The sequence below is a fragment of the Cervus canadensis genome, chromosome X, assembly GCF_019320065.1.
Source record: "Cervus canadensis isolate Bull #8, Minnesota chromosome X, ASM1932006v1, whole genome shotgun sequence".
In the NCBI taxonomy this organism is placed as follows: Eukaryota; Metazoa; Chordata; class Mammalia; order Artiodactyla; family Cervidae; genus Cervus; species Cervus canadensis.
In genome coordinates this window covers 102,293,840-102,314,043 of record NC_057419.1, presented here as the reverse complement: position 1 = coordinate 102,314,043, position 20,204 = coordinate 102,293,840, and the positions used below count along the sequence as shown (strand labels likewise).

The window sequence follows — 20,204 nt, the reverse complement described above, 5'->3', positions numbered from 1 at the left end:
TCAAGAGTCGTGTTTCCTAGTGTCGCTCATAGCCAGTTTAATATACATTTGAAAAATAAATTAGTGATACATGAAAGTAAATGTAGCAAAAGTGGGAATTTAACTAACTGAACAGCTAACGGGCTTCAGGGAAGAACTGAAAGTGAAATATGGTGATGATTTGCTAACTTGAAAGCTCCACAGTGGATTCTAGACAAGAATGTGGCCCTCGGTCAATCCTGATATTGACGTTTGTCCTGCTTGTGAAGACAATGTTTTGGTCTTGTACTCACTTTTTGGCTCTTGGAGGGGCCCCAGCTGGGTGCAGGGTGGGCCCACAGGAAGTGAGGGTCAGACTGAGACATGTGCCCTACGTCCCTTAACAGGCTGGGTGCAGCCAGATTGTCCACCAACCACAGGAAGAGCAGATGGATAGTGGAGGCAGAGGAAGGTACTGCGGAGGGCAGTTTTACTTCCATTTTAAGCAATGCCATTCTCTCCCACCAATGCTGGCTCTTCCTTGTTTCCAACTGTGCAACTGCCCGGAGAAAGCAATTCTTCCTCATTAAGATGCTGAAGTCCTTCACCCCCAGCTTGAGTTCTCATGGTGTTCTCTCTGAATTCAAGTCCACCGTCCCTCTCATCCCCAAGTATTTATGTCCATCAGTGTGGGCATGAAAAACTCGCGTACCTCTCTCTGTTCTTTCTATACTTGTTTCCCCTGAGTGGTCATTGTCAACGTTGACTGGCCGTAGGGTCCTTCCTGAGAACACGGCAATACATTTACCTGTAAGAAGACTTAGGGAAAATAATTTCAGGCCTCATTTCACTGGTTCTCAGTCAAGGTTACGCTTAGGTTTCAAATCATCTTTATTTTGTATCTGTGTCTGTATATCTATATTTACTCATACAAATAGTCAGTTTTTTTTCATATGTGATTTCTGTCCATGTCTACAATCTCTTAATCACAATTCTGAAATTCAGAAAGTTTGGGGAACTGTTGTTTTCAGTGACTTTGAGCCAAATTCATTTGACGTCAAAACCTGACCTAAACTGATGTGCAGCTATTAATTTCAAGTCTTTATGACTGTGACTGTTAACTGCAGCAGTATTAATGAGTTTTATTAAAGGGTGCTACCCTGAATCCACTGGGGGGTATTATAGATATGGTATAGCTATCTATCTATATAGCTATCTATATCTATATTTTTAATTAAACAAGAGGAATTGTTTAATTAAAAATCTAAATATCAAAATTCATCTCACTTCCAAAAGTCTTTGGATAAGGAACACTTATACACAAACACACACACACACAAGCCAGAATTTAATGCATAGATAGGAAACAAAAGTAGGAAACAACCTTTTCATTTGAAAATCATAAATGTGGGAGTACATGTTAGATCTTAACTGTCAATCCACCAGCCAGGAGTCTCAGTGTTGCCGATGCTCTATGCTGTATCTGAAACTTTACTTGGGGGGAATTGAGGCCAAGTTAGCAAGCCTCTGGATTAGTCTGACTTAAATCTGTTGCCTCAGTCTTTAGTTAGTAACCAAAGACAAAAACAATTGATTAGATTTAGAGGGTACTTTGCTTAAATATGGAGTCATTATACTGCAAAGGAATTCAGGGAAAGAGGCGCACTGAGTTGTATATATAGATCCCTGGCCCCACTGTCTCTCTCTCTCTCTCTCACACACACACACACACTTTCCCAGGGGGTGTAGGCCCCTGTTTCTTCTGCTTCCCCTAATCGCTTGGTGTATTTGGCAGACGAATGTACTTGCAGATAGCATTTACTTAGCAGATAGCATTTTAAAAGGAGCTTTGGCTATATGAAAGAGAATAGCTACCTGGGAGATGAAAGGGGCTGTCTTCAGGGGCACGAGGCACATGTAATGAAAAGGCTCTCTGAGTTGGACGAGGCACCCATGCTGGTTTGAAAGGGATCCTCTGCCTTCCCAGGCAAGAGCTATTATGTTGAAAATGAGGCTTTGGTGAGAGGATGAAGTGGGGGCAGGTGAGGAATAATGGTCTGTGATTCCAGAGTCTTGGACACAGGAGGGCCCTTGGAGGCCCTCTCTGCCAAAACTTGCAGGTGGAGCCACAAGACCAGGTGTCCTCCAGGGCCAGGACTGGGTTTTCTGGGGAAAACCAGGCAAGGAGCTGGGAGTCTGAGAGGCAGCGAGGTTCGGACGGCCAGCCAGACAGGTAGAAGGACCAGTCCAGCCCTGCGGCAAAGATGCTCTGGCCCCCAGACCACCCCTCTCTGTGATTTAAACTTCTCTCCAAAGAGGAGCCTGAGCTGATGAGACAGAGACAGATTAGAACCCTCCCTTGACTTTAGAGCCCCATGTCAGAGCAAAAACAGGAAAACTAGCCCCCGAAGATGATGAGCAAAATGACAGAAAGGCAGTGACATATCCCAAAGTGCCAAGAGTCAGCTGAGGTTGATTTGTTACGGGGCACAGAGGGCAAAGGATTAGTAAGGAAGAGTATGGATTATCAATAAAGACAGAGTGGCAAATTGTGTCAATTTCCTTGTGCTTTGCTTGGTCAGCTTTACAGATTTAAAATCAACCATTAGAGATGGTTAGTTCTGTATGATCATACTTCCTGGTTGGAGTCATCTGAAGAGGTTACAGAAATTCTGGCAGAAGAGGCTGTGCAGTGCACCCTCTCATCTCCATGGTAACACAGTCAGCCCTGCTCACTTTGGGACTGGGCACTGGGCACCTGGCTGCCAGTGTCTTTACACACCCTGCCCTTTGAGGGAGCTGGGAGGCTATGGTCCCAGTTTCACGCCTCTATCTAGCTGTGAGGCTGCAGCAAGAACCCCCCTCCTCTGAACCTCAGTTTTCTGTGATGAAAGTGAGAATTCAACTCACCCCTTCTTGCTGAGAGGACTGTACCCACGTATAACTAAGATCAGAGCCCCTTTACAAACCTGGAGATTTCGGAATAGGATAGCAACTGAAAATGTATCTTAACAGAAAAAAAAAAGAAAAACAACCTGGGACTGTGGGTCACTCCCTCCTGAGCCTCATAGTTCCCATCTGTGAAATGGAACGGCACACTCCACTCAGCCTGGCCCTCACAGATGATCAGTCTTCATGCCCACCTGGACTCTTCCAGCCAGTTTGGGAGTAAAAGAGGCAATGAATGGTGTCATTTTCCTTTCAGCCCACTCTTGGCCACGCCCCAGCCCCCACCTGCAGCGCCCACCGGTGGGGGATCCGGCAGCTCCAGTGACTCGGAGAGCAGTTCAGAGTCTGACTCAGACACTGAAAGCAGCACTACTGACAGCGAAGCCAATGAGGCGCCACGAGTGACCACTCCAGAGGTGAGTGAGGAGCCAGGGCCCCGACACAACACCCCCGACACGCGCACACACAGTAATGCAATAATAATAATATTCCAGCACAGTCATGACCTCAGCACAGTAAATACTTCAGAAAAGCACTCAGGTATTTGATAGCACTTTTTTCTTCTAGCACATGTATTTGTAAAGTTTCTAACGGACATTTCTTGCCATGAGACTGATATGCCATGTGACTCACTCAGCTACTCTGAACCTTGAGCTTCCCCATTACTATTAGACTGGAATAGTAATCACTGAGCTCAAAACTTCCCTTTCAAGAGAACCAACAAAGCAAGTCAAGGCCCACTTCTAGGTCTGGGGACACCACCCCTTCCTCTAGCTTGAAGTGATGAATTGTCACTGGGCAAGTAAGATCCAAGAAGTGTGATGGTTGAAAGGTCACAGGGTTTTTTTTTTTTTTTTTAATTTCAAAGAATATTTTTCAAATGTGCTCAATGGTAATTCATGAAAGCATTTAACATAGCCCCACAAAATAGCAAAATTATAATTTTGAGACCAAAGCCATGTCTTTCCCCTCCATCTTCTTTGACTGCCAGCCTCTCAGTTCTCCTGAGCTGGCACCTCGTACAGCAAGCTGATCCCTCAGTGACTTTGGACACATTGTTTGTCAATAGTCAGAAAAGAATAACAGAAGAAGATGCCACCATGACATTACTGCTGTTCGTAAGAGCCGACATTTTGTGAATGTGGATCATGTGCCAGGCTCCATGAGAAGCTCGTGACTTGCATTTTCTTATTTCATGCTCATGACAACCCTATAGGGTCCTGGCTATCATTATTCCATTTTATAGATAAAAGAATAAGGTTCTGAGAGGGTAAGAAAGAACTTTCCCAAGATCTCAGGGGAAGGGCTGAAACCAGGGTGTGTGCTACGAGAGCTGGGGCCCCTAACCTCGAGCTCTGCTGCCAACAGTAGGAGCTGCTCTAATGGCCTCGACCCTTACCTGCCACTGCTCTATGCCAGTTGGAATCATGGCTACTCAAAACATTTTGAATTCTGTCATCCTCTATTGGGTGGTGCCATAAGCCTCAGTTGATGGCTTGCAAAAAAAAAAAGAGCAGTTCTAATAAAAAATGATGGCTCTTTTAGTTCAACAGGCAGAATTCAAACTTGGGAATTAAGCACAGAATTGTACGCATCATTTCCATGGCTTAGCAGCAGATGCTAATGTCTGCAAGCATGTCCACATAAACTGATTATTGCCCATACACCAAGGAAAGTGCAGTAGTTTTTTTGGAAGTCAAATCTTTTCATCCTTCAGTAAAAATACAAAAGGCCTCTTCTTTTTGCAGCAAATTACAACATTGTATAGGAGATCCTGACACTTTGGCAGAGAAAGACTTTCCTTTTGAATTACACTTGAGGCACACTCACATTTCTTTTCAGGACCAGAGATCATTCTCTCAGCCTCCTGGTGAGAGGTTGAGTAATGAGTCCCACCAAAGGATTTTGGGAACCGGTTTCCCTCCCCAGCTCTCTACCCACTCTCTGGAAAAACTCTCTGTGCAAAATTCTTTCCTTGCTGGCCAGAGTAGGGGATAGTTTCAGAAAAAGTAGAACTTAGTATAGTGGAGCCACTTTGTGAACTATTTGGCTGTCTAGGGAATGTGATAGATGTGAATTTCATGTATGTTTCTAAATGTGTGAATGGTCACTTGACAGCCAAAGCTTTTACCAGTCAACAGTCAGTACACTGAGGGTTCTCCTGACTTCTTCCCAAAGGTGACATTCATTCTTGCCACCGTTTCTCACTCCACAGCCTGAGCCGCCCTCCACCAACAAGTGGCAGTTGGACAAATGGCTTAACAAAGTGACATCTCAAAACAAATCTTTTATTTGTGGCCAAAATGAAACACCCATGGAGACGATTTCTGTGCCTCCTCCAGTCATTCAGCCAATGGAAGTCCAGGTCAAGGTGAAGGCAAACCCCAGCCAGGTCCTGCCTGAACCCAAAGAGAGGCCTCTCCTTGGTCTCATCAGGGAGAAAGCCCGTCCACGACCCACCCCAAAAACTCCAGAAACAAAGGCTCTGAAGCATAAGTTGTCCACAGCTCTTGAGACAGCGTCTCAAAGGACAATTGGGAAAAAACAGCCCAAAAGGGTCGAGAAGAACACCAGCATTGAGGAGTTTACCTGGCCCAAACCAAATATCACCAGCAGCACTCCCAAAGAAAAGGAAAGTGGGGAGTTTCCTGATCCCCCGAGAGGCCGCAGCAAAGCCGCTGCCCACAAGCCGGTTCCCAGGAAAGAACCAAGGGCCAGCATCCCCTTGGCTCCCGAGAAGAAGAAGTACCGAGGGCCTGGCAAGATGGTTCCAAAGTCCCGGGAATTCATTGAGACCGATTCGTCTACGTCTGATTCCAACACGGATCAGGAAGAGCCCCTGCAGATCAAAGTCCTGCCTCCATGCACTGCTCCGGGGGGCAACACGACCAAATCCAAGGAAGCCGGAGGGCCCAGCCTGACCCTCAGCAGCTTTCTCAGCAGTGGCAATGGCAACAACCCACCAGTCCCGAGTGAGGAACCTACTCTGTCACCGGTCCCTGTCACACAAACCGAGGTTCTATCTCCTGTCCGAGATCAGGAGAATCTGAAAAATCTCTGGGTGAAGATTGACCTTGACCTACTGTCTCGAGTGCCTGGCCAGAACTCACTCCAGGCGGCGCCAGCCAAGCTAGACCACAAGGAGACGGCCTCAAAGCCCAAGCGGCAGACAGCTGCGGCGCCTGCAGAGAAAGCTGCCCCCAAGGGCAAGCGTAAGCACAAGGTAAGCCGTCCATCCACTCCGGCCAGCCACGTGATCGGGAGCAGTGGCTGTCTGGGCTACTTTGATCTTGAGTCTCCTTTTCTAGCAGGCTGGTGTCAGTGGATTGCAGTCTTTGGTGAAAGCAACGGATATTAATACTTTCCCTGGGGAATGTAGTATTTGACATGACCAGGGAGGAAGTGTTAGGGATAATTATGGTTTTATAACCAATGTCAAGAATATCCAGTATGGCACGTGAGGAATTATGATGTGTAGCAACAAAGAATATGAAGTCTCCTTCCCCAGGCAGCCAGTCTGTCAGGTCGGCTACTTAAGCTGCTCCTGCTTCCTGGATTCATGGGTCACTATTCTACAGTCTTCCTGCCCCGGAAGCAGCAGGGCACCCAGGACTCATAAGGTCCTCTAGGCCTTGTTAATTTCTACATACAAGCATCAGTATCCTTGCCACCCAGTTCCATTTTGATTACCCTAGCTCCTACTAGACACATGTTCTGTCCAGCCTGCTTGGCCCCCTGACCTGTGTGGTTGGCTTGACTCGTGAAAATCTCTCCTGCAGGACATTCAGGTTGGATTCCCGGGCTACAAATGTAATCAGAAGGTGAAACCCAGAAAGGCCTTTTCCACTGCACATCTATCTGGGGAACTGAGTTTGTGTCCAGTAGGTTCATTGCACACATCTCTGGGTGTCACAGTAGATTTTTAGCATAACATCATCTCATGGTGATTCTTGAGTAATATTAGTTTGAATAGCTGCCTTGGGGACTCCTGCAATGATGATTTAAGTCATCGTTCAGCTTTAAAGATTCACAGGCGGTTTTATCTCTGAGCTGTGGTGCCAACTTAACTAACAAAGAGTATTTCAAAATAGGGAACAAAGTCTGGGGCCCTTGCCCTATCACTGTTTCCCTGCTCTTAGGACAGCAGTGCAACTAGCAGTAAAAGTGTACCTTCAGAACCAATACATGAAGGTCCAAAGGTGTGCCTTACACATGGTTAATTTCCTTGCATACTGTTGGTTGTACAAGTGACCTTTGTGTGTTACCCCCAACCCCCATGTTGCTTGGACAGGATTTATGCCATGTTAGAGTTGCAGTGTTAGTTTCTAAACTACTCATTTGTGGGGGCATTGTTGCTGGGAGAAGTGTCTGAAAATGACAGATTCTCTTTACTTCTGGTATGAGATCTCTGTGCCACCCAATCAGAGGCTGACATCACAGCTTCACCCTCTCTGATGCCAGCTTCTAGGTTGGAGTAGGCGAGGCAAGACGGATCAATTTTCTGTCTGATCAAAGGTGTACTTTTAAGGTCCCTACCTAATCTAGGACTTAAAATAGAAGTGCATTGTCTCCCTTGCTCATTGTTTTTAAATGTCTGCCTGTGCCATGGATTTCAAACTCTGTGTATTCTTTTTTTTCCTGTTAAAGCCGACAGAAGTTGCAGAGAAAATCCCTGAGAAGAAGCAGCGCCTGGAGGAGGCAGCTACCATCTGCCTGCTGCCACCTTGCATCTCGCCAGCTCCCCCCCAGAAGCCTCCCAGCACTAAAGAGTGAGTTTGCCCTGATTCTATGATACTTTGCTGGTTTGGACTCCTAAGAAATCTCAAATGAACCCTTGAGGGTAGGGAGTCCTATCCCAAAAGAATGTTAGGTAAGAAACAGGAGTCATTCAGTTGTGTCCTGACAGCTGTCTCTGGCCACTGGCCTAACACAGGTGGGATAAAGGGTGGCCTTCAGGCTGCCAGGTTTGGGTGACCACTTGAGCTTTTTAGCAACGTTTCTTTACTCCAACTCAGATAGATGGCCAAAATCGGCCAAAGTGGATTTTTAGCACTGAGTGAAGGGTAAAAGGAAGAAAACCAATTTAAAGAACACCTTCCCCTTGAGTCAAATCACCTTCCTCTGGGCAACTTCCAGTTCTGATAGGGATGAAACCATCTCCCTTGGCCTCAATAGAATGACACAGCAGAGGCTTCCTCTTTGCTGTCAAATCATAATGCTGATATGAAGCTTTAGCACCAGAAATTTCATCATGAATTCCTCAGGGGCCAAGGGGATGACATGTCTGGGGAGGCCAGGGACATGAGCTGTCTAGGAGTGCCCCCCACCCCCAGGCAGTTCTGTGCTGAGAAAAGCCAGCTCGGGGTGGACAAATTAATGCTGATCAGCTGGCAGCTCTTCTCCTGTCTATCTCTTTGCAGAAGGTGCCAGAGTCAGGCAGGAGGCCTCCTTGTCCCCTGCTCACTTATAGGAACCCAGCCTTCCCTACCAAACATGGTGACAGAGTTCTTCTGTCTTTCACATATCACTTCCCTAACAATCTAGTGGGTAGCTATTCCCTTCTCCAGGGGATCTTCCCAACCCAGGAATCAAACCCAAGTCTTCCGCATTGCAGGCAGATTCTTTATTGCCTGAGCCACCAGGGAAGCCCTCCCTAACAAACATGTCAGCTCCTGGAACTATTCTATTTGGATAATTATTGCCATAAATTCATTCAGCATTAGAGGTAACTTCCATCAATGACCAATTTTGAAACCTATTAGCAGCCCAGAGTGGAGAGGCAATCTGGCTAACTGCTGCTAACAATGGATTTCACAGATTACTGTTTAACATCAGTGACAGGGCATCAGTCTGCCACAGATAAGATGTCGGAAATAAGTTATCAGTTTACATTTGTTTGGATCCTTGTTGTTAGAGATGAAAGGTAAGAAAAGATCAATGACCACTAGATCTGCTCGATAAACTAAGGAGATTTGGTCATGGGCTGCCAGGACCTGCCAGCCCAGATTTGGTCCTGGGATGCTGTCTCCCTGAGGACCCATAGCTCTTTGTGACACGCATTTGCATTCTACGGTATAATTTGATATGAAATATCCCTTCAGATACTTGGAGTTATCAGAACTAGACACTCTTCTAGTAGAGCAAGCCGTGCCTCTTCTTGAGGAGGTACCACCACTACAAGGATGCCATTTTACGTTCCTCCTTGGAAAGTAGGAGGGCCCTGGAAGGATGATGTTTAACCATTGGTAAAGAAGCCTATTTCCCTGCTTCTAGGCATGGAGAAGGCAATGGCACCCCACTCCAGTACCCTTGCCTGGAAAATCCCATGGACGGAGGAGCTGCTAGGCTGCAGTCCATGGAGTCGCTAAGGGTTGGACACGACTTAGCAACTTTACTTTCACGTTTCACTTTCATGCATTGGAGAAGGAAGTGGCAACCCACTCCAGTGCTCTTGCCTGGAGAATCCCAGGGACGGGGGAGTCTGGTGGGCTGCTGTCTATGGGGTCGCACAGAGTCGGACATGACTGAAGTGACTTAGCAGCAGCAGCAGCAGGCATGGTGATGGGCTTCCCGGTGGCTCAGACAGTATAGAATCCACCTGCAGTGCAGGAGACCCCTATTCGTTCGATTCCTGGGTTGGGAAGACCCCCTAGAGAAGGGATAGGCTACCCACTCCAGTATTCTTGGGCCTCTCTGGTGGCTCCGTGGTAAAGAATCCACCAGCAATGAGGGATACCTGGGTTCAATCCCTGGTCAATCCCCTGGAGGAGGGCATGGCAACACACTCTCGTGTTCTTGCCTGGAGAATCCCCATGGATGGAGGAGCCGGGCAGGCTCTAGCCCATGGGGTGGCCAAGAGTTGGACAGGACTGAGCGACTAAGCACAGCGCAGGACAGACATGGTGGTACCTCCTCAGTTCCCAGGCTCTCATCTCTTTGGGCCAGGCCACCAAAAGGCACAAGGAAGAGCTAGAGGGCTGTGGGATATTGCCACGCCATCAGTCCCCATTGTAAGCCTGCTTCAATGACCCAGTAATCCCTCACATTCCCCATTTCATTGAAGAGAGATGATCGAGTATTAGGCAAATGTCTAATAATTCAAATTTGTTCTCATAAAATGGTATTTCACCTCATGGTCCTTATGATCTTTCTGCCTTTGTAGTAGTTAGGAGAGCAATGTATACCTAGTATCCTTTACCATAAAGGAAGGACCTGAATTGGGTTCTTATTTGGGAAAATTTTGAGAAATGAGGGAGAAGGAAACCAGGACAGGCCTCTTGGAGTTCTCCTTGGAGCCCTCTCTTCGAGTTTTGTCTGCTCCTTGGTGCTTTGTTGATCCTTCAGATTAAATCCTTGGAAATTTCCATGACACAACATTCACTTTTCTCAATGAGCGTTTTAAACCTACTGAAGGATACCACATCAGCCTGACACCTGGAGTTTCCCATCATCCACTAGAAGGGCCCTTATGTGTTCCTTTTCCCTTCTTTAGAGTTTGAACTATCATAAGGGCCTCTGAGGCATGAAAGGGGAGACCCTTTTTTCCTTCTGTCCTCTTCTGGCCTATACAAAAGATGCCCTTATAGTAAGAATTCATAATGGACAGAATAGTCCCTAGAAAATACCCTCTGGGTATCTTTCACCCAGGAAGTCATTAAAGGCCCCATGGTTACAGGTCACTATCATACAGAAGGAAAAGGGGCCAGATGACAGTGGCCACTGCACCAAATGTACTGTACTGTGTATGATGTACTGGGTACAATGGCAGATGGGAAGGCCTAGCCCAGTGACTGTGGCCAGTGGCGGGTTGACTGCCTCTAGGGAACAGCTCTTCCCCTTGCAGCCCCCATCCCCTTCTCCAGCAACTCAGGTAGGCCAGGAGTGGTCAAGTGGTCATAGGTAAGGAACCAGTCACTCCTATAGGTGCCACAGCAATACTTGACTCCTTTCCATGTAAATTCTCCAAAGTGTAATTCCTCTGTAATGATTATACACAGTGTGGTCTGATGTTGCTGAAGCATCTTCGTGGACAAGCATCCTAACCTGTATTTTCACCATTATTTTCATCAGGCTTCGCTATTATGTTAAAATGGTTCTCCATGTCAAAGCAATTTTAAAAATCCACTGACAAATACTTTGTAATTAATTTTAATCCATTAAAGTAATGACAGAAACAGTGAATTTTCTAAAAATTTGGCTGCCTGACAGAAATTGACATAGGACTGTGTTTATGAAACAGAAGACAGAGAAGATGGCAAATATTATTACAACTGGCAAATTTCGGCAACACAGCAGAAGTGGAATGAGGGGATTGCATTGGTGTCTACCATTTCAGGAAATCAAAACACTTGAGTGCTTGTTCATCTTTGATTTGTTGCTTTGAGATATTGTAAATCTATATTTCTAGATACTGAAATTGACCAAGAGGAAAACATAAATTCTTGTTGACTTAATTTGCTATTGAAAATTGTAGTCAATAATCATGAAAAGTAAATGGCTGCACAGTGCAATATTAGTTGTCTAAGAAAAGATTAAAATTCAAGTAATCTTCATTGATTAGTCGAAGATAGTAACTAAAATAAAAATCCATGGCCCAATTACCATGTTAAGCAGCTAGCATAAGGTTTTAGTTGTTCTGTTTTATTTGAAGTCTCAGTTTATTTGATGATGCCCATTTAATGGGCAGATAAATCAGTTTGAAAGCATGGGAGCACTTCTAGGACCACATATGTTTTGTGGCAAAATGACAAAATATTTTTCAAATGGAGTTTTGTAAAGCAGAGTACATCAGTACTTCAGTATAATAACTTAAGGTCAGGGGCTCATTATGCCTCCAGTAGAACAGTTGGAATATACAATTTCCAGTGTGTCCCAGAAGTATTTAGTGCATTATTTATTTCTGGGTAATGTCTAAGTACTGTATTTCTTAAGAAAATATCCTTCCACTAATTGTTTATTGTACCATTTATTGTGTGACTGTGCAGTTAAGTCCTAGGGCAGAATAAGTAGGAACCATCCTAAAAAATGATGGGATTAAAGTCTGCATTGGATTTTCCATAAAAATCTAATTAACAGTAATCTTGAAAGGTTGCAAATATCACACTGGGGCAACACTCCATTAGACATTTCCATTTATCATGGAGTTCTGTTTCAAAGACCCGTGCTTATTCTTAGATTTTTGCATTTATCTATGGCTCAATCTCTAGGGAGGGCCACCTCTCTATAGACATCTATGTGTCTACGCATTTTCTATATACTTTTCACCCCAGGTAAAGGACCATCAGCCAACATATTACTTTAGCTAAACGTAGCAGCATCATGCAAAAGATCAGAATAAAGAGAGACAGAGTTTTCTGACACCCTGTACTTTTTGTTTACACAGAAATAATTCATCCAGGAGAGCAAATAGAAGAAAAGAAGAAAAGCTGTTTCCTCCTCCACTTTCCCCACTGCCAGAGGACCCTCCACGTCGCAGGAACATAAGTGGCAATAATGGTCCCTTCAGTCGAGACAAAACCATCCCTATGATAGGACAGATCACCTCGACCAAACCTAAGAGGAATGAAGGCAAATTCTGTGCTACTTTCAAAGGGATATCTGTAAACGTAAGCATCATAGAAATAATCTTCTCATTGTCAGGTAGAAACAAGTTGACCCAGCTTATCTAAGTCAACTTGACCTCATGGAGATGTTGCAGGGGGGTGGGAGGAAGGGGCAGAGAGAAAATATTAATATAAGTGTGTGTGTACACAAATACACAAGCTCTCCGTTAGTTCCGATCTTGATTCTGTTAGCTTCAAATGAATTTTTCATTCCAGTCTTACTTCTCCAAAGAGATGATTATTCAGAGGTTCAGGGCTTCAGACCTATCTTTTGGTCCAATCCCTTCAGATCTTGGGGGTGGGGGACACTTCTACAATACTGACCACAGCACATGGGAAGCACAGACTCTTTAGTGAAAGTGAAAGACCAAATGGATGGAATTGCTCAAGGTGAGGGAACTGGTGCTGGAACTCCAAGTTAACGTCTTTCCACACCCACCTTGGCTGATATGAATTGTGTTTTAAAATAGTGACTCAGAAGGATGGAGTTTAAAAGCTGAATCTGTGGCTAAAATCACACAATTGTGATTCTCTAAGCCTGACTAAAGGATTATCCCGTCCTTCGGATTTTCTGCACTGCTGCCTGATTAGCATAAATGATTGAGAATTTGTATCACTTTTCACATCCATACACAATGTCTTTTTATCTGCCCCAGGTATATGTATATGAACCATGGAAACCATGAGTGATAGTGTCACTAGTGAATATTAATGGCAAATCTTTCTGCCTTTTCGTGTAGATGCATGTGTATGCAAATACATATGCACTTGATCCTTTAGTTCAGTTCAGTTGCTCAGTCGTGTCTGACTCTTTGAGACCCCATGGACTGCAGCATACCAGGCCTCCCTGTCCATCACCAACTCCCGGAGTTTACTCAAACTTACGTCCACTGAGTCGATGATACCATCCAATCATCTCATCCTCTGTCTTCCCCTTCTCCTCTCGCCTTCAATCTTTCCCGGCATCAGGGTCTTTTCCAATGAGTCAGCTCTTTGCATCAGGTGGCCAAAGTGTTGTAGTTTCAGCTTCAACATCAGTCCTTCCAATGAACATTCAGGACTGATTGCCTTTAGGATGGACTTGTTGGATCTCCTTGCAGTTCAAGATCCTTTAAATGTAGCATAAAAAGCAAACGAGTGAAAATCAATGAGTTTTCAAATGTCTACAACCAATCCAGTAGCCCCTGAACCAAAAGCACCCATTTAACACTTCATGAAAAGCCATGAGGCCTCTGAACTTTAAGGACCACAATTTATGGTCCTCCCATCATCTGAGATAACTAGATAACATACATACCTAGGTAAATATTATTAGTGATATAAAGAAATGGCTCTATTATAAAGTTGTGATTTTCCAAATGAAATATGTATGTGTGTGTGCCCAGATTATATTTTCATTCACATTTAAAGATGCTAAGTTACAGTGTTAGGAATGAAGCCATCTATTCTAAGTGATAATTACAAAATCAGTCCTATTTTTCATACTGAATATAGTTAATGTGATAAACTTCAACTGAGGTTTTTTATACTGCAACCTTTTGGAGGACACATACCCTACCTATCTAGGCAATTCTCTTCATATAGCACCTAGTACATGGTCACAAATAATCAGGTGCTTAATATGGATGTTCTTATGACAATGGTAATAAGAGGATCTGCAAAGGCATTTCTGAGAGTTCTCAAAACTACTGGGAAAATCTGATAAATATGATTACATTTGCACCTAGAAAACCTAGAAATGGATCATTTTCTTAAGAAAATCACTAGAATTCCCCATGATACGACTGAGTACTCCTTACCTCTTCTTTGGCCATGGCCTGCAATCTGAGAGACTGTAGAAATTAAGAGACTTGCTTGAAACATAGTGCTAACACTGCAACAAATCTGTTCTGTGACCTTGAGCAAATTATGACACCTCTCTGAGTCCATGAAATGAGTAGATTTGACTAGGTGATCTATACAGCTTCTTCCAGTTCCAAAAGTGTTTTCCATTTTGCACTCTTAGAGTCTCCTCTGTTCCATGTAACCATGAAGTCTTATTTATTGACTCAGTGGATGGGTGAGAGTAAACAGAGGATGTATATATGACTTAGATGATTGTGGCTGAACGCAGTCATTTCCAGTCAGATATGCCAGGACTGACATCAGTGCCATATGTGTGGTGGACATGGTGTTTCAAGGTTCTTGTCACCTATCTTGGTCATAGAAACACGTGGCTGTCTCTTTGGGGCTGTCCTGCTGTTTCATCTTGGCCATCGGGTATTGGCAATAGGAGTGTAGAGCTGGCTTAGGAGTTCACAAAGCTCTGAGTTTTTATGTGTTTGGGTTGAATAAAATCTGTGATGGACGTGAAACAATTTTCTCCATATCCATCATAACCACTTTTAAATGTGCAGTCTCTCAGCACAGTTATCATAATGAGCCCATCGTGGTGAGAATTTTTGATAATTTGGAGATTTGGGATGAAGTGGAAAAGATGAGACTTTCATGGATATAAGAAATGTTCACATTTGACTTTTAGCTGAAAAGTGACCCTTTTGATGAAGGCAGGCAGGCCTGCAGTCAGCAAATCTCTGAGCACACTGGGCGGTGGGGTGATGGGACAGGGTGGGGGTTGTCACAAATCAGAGCTGGCTCCAATGCTGGAAGGGCTCTCACCCTAAGGTGAACAATGAGACATGCTCCATAAACTTGGATACAAAATAGCTGCTGAATGGTGTCTTAGGGGAGGCTTGAGACACACCTCTCCCATCTCCATGTATGTACTGTGGTGTCCAACTCTTTATGACCTCAGAGACTGTATCCCACCAGGAGCCTGTGTCCATGGGATTTCCCAGGCAAGAATACTGAAGTGGGTTGATATTTCCTTCTTCAGAAGGACCCATCTTTAAAGCGACAAGAAAGGTTTAAAGCACTTCCAGCCATAGACATAGGCAGTTTTCCTGAGAAGGCATTTGTTGATCTGGGTTGAGCTGAGAGTATTAAGAGAGATAAGGAGGGTTTAGAAATGAAGGGAAGTGGTTAAACAGAGTGTGGTCTAAATTCACAGTGGAATCTTATCCAGTCTTAAAAGGAAGGAAATTCTGCCATGTGCTACAACCTTGAACTTTGAGGATGTCATGCTAGATGAAATCAGCCAGTCACAGACAAAGAGTGTATGATTCCATTTGTATGTGGTAACTCAAGGAGTCAGATTTTCAAAGACAGAAATTATAAGGGTGATTGCCAGGGGCTGGGGAGATGGGGATGGAGAATTATGATCTAATGGGCACAAAGTTACAGCTTTGCAACTTCAGAGTCCTGGAGATTGGTTGGAGGACAATGTAGATGTGCTTAACACCACTGAACTGGATATTTTAAAATGGTTGAGATGGTAGATTGGATATTATGTGTATTTTACCTCTATTTTAAAAATGAAAAATACAATACATTATAGCAAGGTGAAAGAAAGTAACAAGGAGGAGGCTTTTTCAACCCTAAGGCTTCAAGGGAACCAAAGCAGGATAGTGGAGAAATCATGATGAGTTCAGTGTGGTGACAGGTTCGTGGAAGGGAGCTGGGAAGGGTGAAGCCAGGTCTGAAGCCACGAGGGCCTACCCTTTGAGGTGTCATAGGAGGAGGGGACAGATGTAAGAGTAACTGGAGAGAGGGAGTGAATAGGACTTTGTAATGGATTGGGTGAGGGTAATGGAGAGGGAGAAATATGAGATGAAATTGAGCAGTGGTTTTCATAAAGAGTTTCAGGAGCATGATCATGTTTTGAATTAATTTACAGAACTTCAGTATCTAAATATGATTAAAGCAGAGCAGCTAAGATGGAAGGCATGGTGGGAAGAATCCTGGTTTATTTGTTCATGGCCCAGGGATGACTGGTTTGCTGGCATTTTGCTGCACTAGATCTGGCATTTTGCAGAGTAACAAGAGGAAGTTTCTGGGCTGGCTTTCTTATCAAAAATATGCACCTCAGAGGGATTATCTTTCTCTCCCCTTCTCCCACTCTCTATCCTTCCCTCCCTTTCCTATTTGCCACCCCCTCCCCGCCCCCCACCATATCCCCTGCTGGATCTAGACCTTTGCTAATGGCTTTCTTACTGGGATGATGGAGCTATATGGTCACAGCATGTGACTGGCTTGGTGTTTGGCGTCATCATAGAACAAAAGCTGGTGACTGCCAGAGTTCATGACATATACCAGGATCACCTGTGTCTCCTCAAGCCATGTGCATTGTTTTCTTTTCTCTCGCCTTGTTTCCTAGGGTGTTTGACATGCAAAGTGTTTATGAAAAGATGCTCTAAAAATCTGAACCTAATGGAAACTCTCTGTCCTCCTTTTTCCCAGGAGGGAGACACTCCAAAAAAGGCAGCCCCTGCCACTGTCACCAACACTGCTATCGCCTCTGCCACTGCTACTGCCATTGTCACAGCCACTGCCACGGCCACTACCACAACCACTACCATTTCCACCATCACCTCCGCCATCACTACTGGCCTCATGGATAGCAGTCACCTGGAGATGACATCGTGGGCAGCCCTGCCCCTTCTGTCCACCAGCACCACCAATGTCCGGAGACCCAAGCTCACTTTTGATGACTCGTATGTTGTCCCCAGATTCTCTGGACCCAGTTGGGGAGCAGCGAATGGGGGTGGGGGCAGTATGGCTTTTCGAGCACCATGCATATGTCACCTGAAATAAGACCTTAGCCACAGCTATGCAGCTCCTATAGCCTTAAAAGTGTATTCCTCCTTCTCACATACATCTTTATCCCCACCTAGAAATGTCATTGGCTGATTTTAAACATGGAGCTCTGTTACTGTTTCCAAAGGCAGGTGCTGAATCCTAGGTTGCTTGGTCCTCCTTGCTTATCCATGTCCTCAGGTAGAACTGTGTGCCAACAAAGAGAATTACAGCTAGATTCTGTTGGATCTGTTTGGGCAACTTGAGTGGTTGGGGTTGGAGGATGTGAATATTTATCCTAATGGGCCATTAGGAACCAATCTCATTCACTGGATTATTTCAAGCTTGGTTATTATATGCATGACAAGCATCCATCAGCCCTGTTCAAGGCATTGTATAGGAATGGATTTATAGCCCCCCAAAGTATGACCATTCAGTCTTTTAATGAAAAGATGAAACATTGCTTTCTGAATGAGCTCATTTCATTTGTTTAGGGTTCACAATGCTGATTATTACATGCAAGAGGCTAAGAAGCTGAAGCACAAAGCTGATGCACTGGTAGGTTTCCTTATTGCTGCTCCGACATAGGGAGTTGGAGCTGGTTAATTCCTTAGCACCGCAAGTCCCCAAGTTCTTGGTGCCATGTTGCCCTGCCATTCTTGGTTTTCCCACTCTTCTTCCCCTTGTTCCAACTTCAGAGGTGCTGAGGCTTATGCTACCTTTCAATTGAATTTGAAATGACTGTTGAAACTGCCCTGGAGAAGGTGGGTGCTCCCATGGTTTCTGATGAACTCCAAACTGGTGTAGACAGGGAGAGAGTTGCTGAGAGCTGGTTAAGTGCCTCAAACATTGGCTTTGGGAAACTCAGGTCTGTAGAAAAAACTTGACTGCTTGCTGTGTTAGATAACCTAGGGCCCTGCACAGAGAAAGCATGTTCTGGATTTCCCAGGACACTTGGCCCCGCTGCCTCCAAGGGTGGTGGGTACCTGGATCAGGAGAGACCTGGCACAGAGAGCTATTTGATTGACTAAGCTACCTAACGGAGGGTCTCAATCGTGTGTGTTACAGTCACCTGGGGAGCTTTAAAATAGCCCTCATGCTCAGGCCACACCCCAGAGAAATGGAATCAGAATTTCTGAGACTGGGACCAGATGTGGGTGTCAAAACTCCCAGGTGATTCCCAAGTGCAGCCAACGTTGAGAACCACTGCCCTAGAGAAGACCCTGAATTCAGAATCCCCACCTTTGACTAAAGCCTAGCATAATTTGAGGTGTCAGTTCAACTCCATTGGGTTAAAAAAAATCATATCCTCCATAATTGCATTGTGTCCAGCCAAGACTTAGCTGCCCCATGCTGCTTGCCTCTGGGAGGGCTATAATGAAGGACCACAATGGTCTCTGCACCATCACTTGTGAGTGGCCACCATCCACTGCCCTCTCAAGGGCCACAGTACATAAGGAGATAGTTGGTATATCTTTAGTATTAAAATTTCAATGGGATGTGTGAAAAAAAAGTCTAAAATAACTCACTGAGTGGGAGGGGAGGGAGGAGGGAATGATAATGGGGGGAGATTGAGAAATACTCATTTAGAGGAAGATGTCTTTGCCAGACTAACGTCTATACCAGAGTTAGACACTTCTTTGGAGTTCAAGCCCCTCAGTTATAAATAAGGAAACTGAGGCCCAGAAGAGGGTGTGACTCAGCCACTCATTGGCACTATGGCCCATGTAGTCCTCTCTCTGAACTTCAGTTTTTCCTTTTGGGAAAAGAGAGATTTAGACCAGGTGGTTTTTAAGGATCCTTCTAGCTATGGGTTTGTGAATGAAAAGTCAGTTTTAAAAATCAGAATGTAGATTTCCTGGTTTCCAGATTTCCTGTAGATTTCCTTAATTTCCACAGGGGAGAGCCAATCAGAGTTGGATGACCCAAGGAAGTTATCTTGTAAGGCAAGAGAAGAAGGAGATAATTTGCATATATACACGAAGGTTTTCATAAAATCAGTTTGAATTGGGCTGAAACTGATGTTTTTCCACAACAGCTTACAGAAAGGAAAGCACCAAATTCCTGCAGTACATAAAAGGGGAAGAACATTTATTGTAAAGAGAGTCATTTACAGCAAGAGATTCTGCAAGACTTGTAACTCATCATTTTATAGTTGTACTTAATCCTTTGCTAGAGACAGCTACTCTGCTGTTTTGAGAATTGAAACCTTCACAGTTGCATAGAAAATATTTTGATAAAAGGTATATAAGAAAATTAAAATAGCTCAACCTGCATTCTATTGGTTCTTTCACATAAAATTCCATATTAGTGAAATTCTTCCATCCAGCTACCAAAAATTGAAAATGTTAAATACTGTTATAAAATACTCACTATAAAAATGTCATATATAATATTCATTACACATAAAAAAGAAATCAGTATGTCTAAGTCAGTTTAATTGTAACCATTATCAGGGCTAAAACCTTTTGCAATAAAATTTTACTAAACTAAAATATTTAGTAGTGCTATATTTGGGAGCTTTTTGACACACTATTTCAGACCATCATTTACAATGAAAGTGATGTGGTTATTGTCACCAGTCACACTGCAGCTTCCCATTTTTCATGACAATAGCATCCATTTGTTACTCTTCTCCTGGGGGTGGGGTTGACACGCTATGCTAGAGTTCCAAGCGAAGACTAGATGCGTTAGTTGTCCAGGAAGCTTGTAAAAAGTGGAGTTTCACTGCAAACTCTGTCTAGACCAGCGATCCACAACCTTTTTGGCACCAGGGACCAGTTTCCTGGAAGACAATTTTTGCATGGACTGGAATGGGGGGGCATGGTTTCAGGATGATTCAAGCACATTGCATTGATTGTGCACTTTATGTCTATTACTATTACATCAGGTCCACCTCAGATCATCAGGCATTAGATCCTGGAGGTTGGGGATCCCTGTTCTAAGGACATTATGATGACCAGTCTAGTAACTGTGGTCAATAGAAACTAGTCGAGGCAGTGATTTGAAGTCTGCTCCACC

The 20,204-nt window shown here is 44.3% G+C and overlaps 1 protein-coding gene across 11 annotated transcripts in view; it reads left to right on the top strand.

Moving 5' to 3' along the window:
- The window catches only part of AFF2 (AF4/FMR2 family member 2), a 541,148-nt gene that overhangs the window by 496,643 nt on the left and 24,301 nt on the right, over window positions 1-20,204 (top strand). For all 11 annotated transcript variants that reach the window (XM_043458359.1, XM_043458361.1, XM_043458360.1 and 8 more), the window contains 6 exons: window positions 3,164-3,323; window positions 5,123-6,130; window positions 7,555-7,676; window positions 12,290-12,512; window positions 16,848-17,101; window positions 17,678-17,741. In XM_043458359.1, coding sequence (XP_043314294.1) covers window positions 3,164-3,323; window positions 5,123-6,130; window positions 7,555-7,676; window positions 12,290-12,512; window positions 16,848-17,101; window positions 17,678-17,741 — 1,831 coding nt within the window. The remainder of the gene's footprint in view (window positions 1-3,163; window positions 3,324-5,122; window positions 6,131-7,554; window positions 7,677-12,289; window positions 12,513-16,847; window positions 17,102-17,677; window positions 17,742-20,204) is intronic.